Source organism: Cyprinodon variegatus, unplaced genomic scaffold (assembly GCF_000732505.1).
Source record: "Cyprinodon variegatus isolate N-32 unplaced genomic scaffold, C_variegatus-1.0 Scaffold52, whole genome shotgun sequence".
NCBI classification, from domain to species: domain Eukaryota; kingdom Metazoa; phylum Chordata; class Actinopteri; order Cyprinodontiformes; family Cyprinodontidae; genus Cyprinodon; species Cyprinodon variegatus.
In genome coordinates, this window is record NW_015150505.1 from 1,066,524 (window position 1) to 1,072,970 (window position 6,447).

Genomic DNA, 6,447 nt, shown 5'->3' on the forward strand with positions numbered 1-6,447 from the left:
AATACCCTAAAATCTCAAATGTTTCAAGGCTGCAGCTATAGATCATTTTAGTTACTGATTAATCTATTGATTCTATTAATAGATTCATTTAAAAATATATTCTTTTAGTAAATCAACATTCCTGGATTTAAAAAAACAACAACTTTGGAATTTAGGGAAAAAAAACCTGTATATAAAAATGTTATTTAATTGTAAATGGAAAACTTTTGTTTCATTAATTGCTGTTATAAGTAGGTCACTTTTTCAGCATATTTAATTTTTGTGGGTCTGTGTATGAATACTCTCAGAAAACATTCAATTAGATTTCAATACCAAATTAATTGATACTTTCATTACATTATTAATCACAATGAATCCAATGAATCCCTAAATGTTTCCTCTGACTTTGGACTGGATGAAAGAGAAAATGAACTTTCCACTGGACTCCAAGCTACTTAATTATGAGCTTCTCCGCTCTTCTGCTTCTGGGACGATTTGTAAACAAAACACAGTAGTTTCACCAACAGAGAGGATGCAGAAGATCTCTACGCATGTGTGGTGGTGTGGTTGCCTCATTTTCATTAGAGGGAATTTCTCCTAAACTGTTCAGTGGGCTTTGCGTAATACTTTCAAAATGTTATTTCTCACTTCTGCTTACATTTCTATCACATTGTTTAGAAGGCTGTTCCATCTGAGTGTTTGGGAAATAAATGCACTTTGCAGCACAAGAAGAAATTTAATTTTATCGATCAAGATGCTTTTTCTTTAATTATCATTTCATTTATTTAAACATCCATCTTCTGCCAGTTACCCATCAGGGTCACAGGAGTCTGTTGGTTAGACAATCCAACATACAGACAACCGTGCATGTACATGCATGTGCAATTAAGAGACGTCTATCAATCTAACAGTCATGTTTTTGGTCTGTGAGAGGAAGCCGGAGAAAATGGGGAGAACATGCTAACTTTATGCATAAAAACCTTCTTGCTGCAAGAAAACAGTGCTTCAAACTGAGACTTCCTTCAGTCCTGATTTCTAACACGATCTATATGGGATGCAAATATAGCAGCATTAAAACAAATGTTTTAAAAATTATATTTGCACCCCTTGATTCTGTATGTCTCTCTGTGGTACAATACAGCAATAGAAATCATTAATACAAATAATTCACCTTCTTGTCAATCTATATACAGTAGCCTTCCTCTAAATGTGCATTACCAATGTACTATGGCAACTAAGCTATTTTTTGTGTTGCTTTAAGTGTATAACTTTTATAAATTTGAAACATGTTTACATAAAACACTTTTTCTGAATTTTTCTTTTCCATTACGGTTTCAGCCTTATAATCCAAGTATAATGAGAAAACATTGTTTTTAGCTGATTGGAAACACAGATGACAGAAAGGTCTCATTACTTCTTTATTGAAGTGTAGGAAAATAACCAGTGAATACAGTCAATCTTTTCTAAAGTCATTGAGTTTGCAAGTTAATTCAAACTATGAAAGAATTTCAGGTTATTTTTTAAAGCAATACATTTAACATTTCTTTTAGAGATCTCATCATTTACTTAAAAATAACATTTCATTCCGAGTAAATACTCTACTCTTTTCTAACCGTCTAAACGATCCCTCCCCCCAATACTGAAGGGCAGTTCTCTCATTGTAATGACCTTTAAATTAACAAGCCATTCATCTTTCTCTCACTCTATGTGCAGAGATCCTTCTTTTAAAGCCATCAGATTATTTCATTTATTTAAATCTGGATGTACAGTAGTTAAATTACATGTTCAAAAGCCATATGATGCCAGAGAACAAACATGTATGTACATTATCAAAAGTGCACTGTGTAAACCAACAAACATGGTGGGCACATTGAGCATCCCGTAGGAAGGAAAAGAAACAAGCTTTAGATCAGGTTCACAACCAAGAGGAAAATTATCCTTCAAACCAACCACTGACAATCACTGATATTAAATTGATGTACAATATGCATCTTCTGATCATATCTGCTATTTTATGACCTATTTTAGAGGTTAATATTGATGTGATTAAACAGTCTGCATCAGATTAGGCCAAGCTATTTCAGTTAGTGGACGCTCAAACTCTTGAGCATGGAAATCTGACGGATCCCAAGCAAATGATGGCAGCTACCGATGCTGCAGGTATTATAATTTCTCTGGACATCAACAAGTTAAACTTTGTGGTTCATCACTCTGAATGGACTATTTACACAGACAGGATCACAACCTGACAAGTCAGGCCCACAAGTGCATGAAATGGGATGAATGTACCAGACGGACAACAGGACCACATATATTCTTCCACGTCGGATTTAGGCCACTCTGCTTATAAATGCGGGCATAACGTTGGGACTCCTGGTCCTGAAGGCAAATAAATGTGCAGGTTTTTAGAGTGGGGGAGGGGCAGATGAAGCATGCGTCTTCCAGCGGTGTTTAAGAGAGGGGGTTTAGAAAAGAGAGTTGCAGTAGTCCATCTTTCCCCCAGTTCCTCATTCTGCCTCTTTTATCCCCACTTCCTGTCTTATTTCTTGACACATGACGGCCAGCTGAGGCCTCCACAGGAAGCAGACACGATGATGTAAAGGATCACCTGAAGAGAGCGGAGAGAGTTAGATCTGTCACAAGACTGGGCAGCTCTGTGACAGCGCTTACGCAAAACAAATTCCTCTCCAAAACAAGAGCCTTAGGAGAGATCAATCCAATAAGGGTAGATTCTAAAGAAGAACATTTAATCAATAGTTACGATTGTCTATACTCACCAGACACACCAGCACAACAACCACCGTCAGCTTGAGGTTCTTCATGCACATGGCCCGTGCGAGGTTACGACTCGTGGTTTTAAATGTGACTGACTGTTGGAGCAGCAAAGGAAAAGAAAACAAGATGAACATGAGAGAAAAGGTGCTTTGTTTACTCAAGATTTTTTTTTTCTTTCACTAACAAAAATATGAAAGCGGTTCACACTTGTATTCATCCTGCTGATACCCCAAAATACAACCCAGTCCAGTTTTCCCCACTAAAGTCCCTCATTTAGTGAATAAAGTCCAGTTCTGTGGTGTAATTTATCAAGCTTGGATAGGCACAAAATAAGGCCAGAGACAAGCATATGTTGCTTTCAATGCAAAGGTTGTAATTTATGAGAAACAGAGTGAAACATGCGAACTCTGTACGGTACACATATCTTGGAGAAAAAAGGAAAACTATGACATAGCTGGTGAGAACTGCACAAGTTGTCAAGCAGTCCCACTAATTGCTGAAAATGTTTTTAATACTGCTGTGACATCACTGTTATGATTGCTCTGCTGGAGGGAAGTAAAAATGGCAAAATTAGGAGGTAATATGTTTTCAGGCATCGCCAGGTCTTCCTGACCCGTAATGATGACCGTTTGATCAGCTGATCAGAGTCCCCGAAGCGTTGCTCTAGTGTCCATGTTCTCAACGGGGTTCAGCATCGAACAGGCCGATCAGTGCTCACTACTTAAATATAATACAGAACAGAAGGGAAGGGAATACAGAATAATTATGGATAACCAGCATTCTATGGTATAGGGAAGTGGTGGCATAGTGGTTAGGGCATTGCGCTTGAAATCCAGAGGTTCTAAGTTCAAGCCCCCCTTCCCACAGACTGACACTCTGGGTCCCTGAGCAAGACCCTTAAACCCACACTGCTCCCCGGGAGCATTGTGCGGGCTGCCATTGTACTGCCATTGTGTCATCCAAGGGGATGGGTTAAATGCAGAGAGTTCATTTCGTTGCTCTGTGCTTGCGACGGTGTAATGACAATAAATAATACTTTAGGGGAGTGTTAACCAAGTGCTTAGAGCAGTGTCCTTGCGCTCTGAAAGGTTGCAACTTATCTAGTGAGATTAGAAAACTGATAATTTAATTATCTGATGTTAAAAAACATTTTTTCATTAATAAATTGATAACTTTATGGGCAGTTTATCCAGATTTTTTGTCTTTTTTATCTTAATAAATAACAGCAGCTGTTAACCATTCTGCAGCTCCTGGCAGCCAGCTCTTTAATATAATCTACAATTAATTAATTCTCTGCCTGAAGCAGCTTTTAGGAGCCAAATAATCCTGTATATGTACCATAATTATGGTGAGATATTTCAGTACTATCTCCCTGGATATCCTTGGACCTTACTCAACAACCCATCTATTTCAGCCTTGGTCAAACTGAGCTTTTCTTCAGGACTCTCTCTCTCTCTCTTTCTCGTGGTTGCCATTGGTAACAGTTTGGATACATATTGAGATTAATGCGGTTTTTAGAGCGGACCATTATGGTTGGATGTGGAGACTTGGACGCAAACTTGTGTGGTTTATCAAGTAAACTTGTTTATGTGCGTACACACAGTTTGATAAATTTGAAATATTTTTTGAGAACATCATTTCTGACTTTTGGCCACAGGGTTCTGACCAGGGGATTTCAACATAGCGGACAGTTACTCTAAAAAAAGCTGCCTTTGCCGTGAAAAAAAAACCAAGCCGATCAGAAAAAAAAAAAAAAAAAAAGAGAAAAGTGCATTTCAGCAGAGACGCTGGTTAAGCTGAAACATTCAAAACTATAATGGAAATATGCCGATACCCTGAATGTTAGAGCGTAATGCTGCAAAAACAGTTTTAACAAATTAACTTGCTCATTTGCATAAATACATGAAATAGGAAAGTCAATTTAATTTACATGGGTAAACTCTGATCGATTGGGGTCCAAAATTGCAACATTGGTCCTATTGTCATCTGGTATGGTTTGGCTTCAGAAGGTACTTTGTCAAACCAAAACAAACCGTCTGACCCACACATTTACCTCCTCGCCAGCAGTGGCACTGCTATAAGAACCACTGTAGAAAAATGGTTGGTCGACAACATAACTTTGAGTGGTGGAGAGAATGAGCGAACATCCTCCTGAGCAGGGAATGGGAATTGCGCAGCGCTCCGTTCACATGCTCTGGTGTGAATACACCCTTAGTATGATTTTAGGAAGTTAGAATAATTTCACTAAGCACTGTTCCAATCATTTGAAACTAATGGGGAAAAAAAGACAGTATGATAAAACTGAAAACAGCCCAGGATTTCACCAAGAGAGGACAATTCTCATGTACATACAAACAAAAACAACATTAATGATAAATAGAGCAGCAATGCATAAGCCTCATGTGATCTCAAGGCATGGCTGCTGAATGCACCAATGATTCAGCAAACATGCACGTATCGGCTATTAGCAGGAAAGAACAAGTCACCAATATGGGCCAGCGGAGTCCTACTAGATATTCTGTTTTATGCTACGTTCACACTACAAGCAGCAAAAGTAAAATTTTTCCAACAGCGCGTGGTGCATGTCATATGCTCAAACACTCACGACGCACTGCTTCAGCTGCTCGTGCTGCTCAAAATGCGCTGCGGGACGCTTTGCTGCAGGTCAACCACTGACTTTGCATGTAAACTAGCTGCTCCTGCTGCCGTTGGTGCTTTAGGTGTGAACGTAGCATTAGAGTTGTGTAGGGTGACCACAGGTTAATCACTAACACTCACTGAATCAACCAGATTTTCTGTCTTGTCAATCAGCAACTCCAGCTTCTCTCCTCTCTGAGCCACCAAGTCTGAAAAAAGAGAAGGACAGCCAAGAGTGAAGGAAAACAGGCAACCAGAACCAAAACAAAGATGTAGAGGTGCATTCACACTGAACGCGGTGTCCGCAACATGAGCGGTGGATTTGCATAGTATCACTATGCAAACCACACGCGAAAAAGAGGTGAAGCGGTGAGAGCGCTCACTACTGAGCCCTTAGCATGTGCTGATTGACAGAACTGCCCTAGAATGACTGTGATCGTCCTCCCTTACCTGCAGCACAGACCCCAGCTAGCAGCTGCTTCTCCCCAGCACTGCTGCTCTCTGCCCGGCCAGACATGAGGAAATACCTCTGAATCTGACTGCCATCCAGATGTAGCTCTGGATGACCCAAGGCAGACTACTACTTGGGTGCTTCTGGGGCTTTTCCAACAATTCAGTCTTCCCAAGCAGATTCAAAAGTTGTGCATAAAGAAAAATTTTGCAGCAGTGTGTAATGTTTCAATTCACCTGTGCTTTTATTATGAAGCGCCGACAGCAGGATTTTGACAAGAAATGCTATGGGAATGCTGGGGCAGATCCAAATTGAAGGATCTGAACTACTAAAGATGTGGAACAATGATTCCACCAATTAAACAAGGTAAGCATGCCCACTGTTAAACTCAATGCCAGCATAGAATCTCCACGGACACTTGGTTTGGTGTGAATGCACGTCAATGTTTTTCCTTTTGTCTTTCAAAAAACAAAAAACACTGGTGGCCAAATATCCAATCAGCTTGCACTGACTGACAATTTAAATTTCTACAGCCCCTGTCACACCTTGACAATTTAGACCAGCGTATGCCTGACGTACGAAAAATCTGGCAAAAATGCTGGCAT

The 6,447-nt window shown here is 39.7% G+C and overlaps 1 protein-coding gene across 1 annotated transcript in view; it reads right to left on the minus strand.

Annotated features, from left to right (window-relative positions):
* Window positions 1-1,214: 1,214 nt before the first annotated feature.
* Window positions 1,215-6,447, minus strand: part of vamp7 (vesicle associated membrane protein 7) — a 7,883-nt gene continuing 2,650 nt past the window's right edge. Inside the window, exons 6-8 of the mRNA XM_015371026.1 lie at window positions 5,533-5,600; window positions 2,757-2,849; window positions 1,215-2,587 (exon numbers count right to left, since the gene is read on the minus strand). Of these exons, the coding sequence (XP_015226512.1) occupies window positions 2,519-2,587; window positions 2,757-2,849; window positions 5,533-5,600 (230 nt within the window). The 3' untranslated portion in view covers window positions 1,215-2,518. The remainder of the gene's footprint in view (window positions 2,588-2,756; window positions 2,850-5,532; window positions 5,601-6,447) is intronic.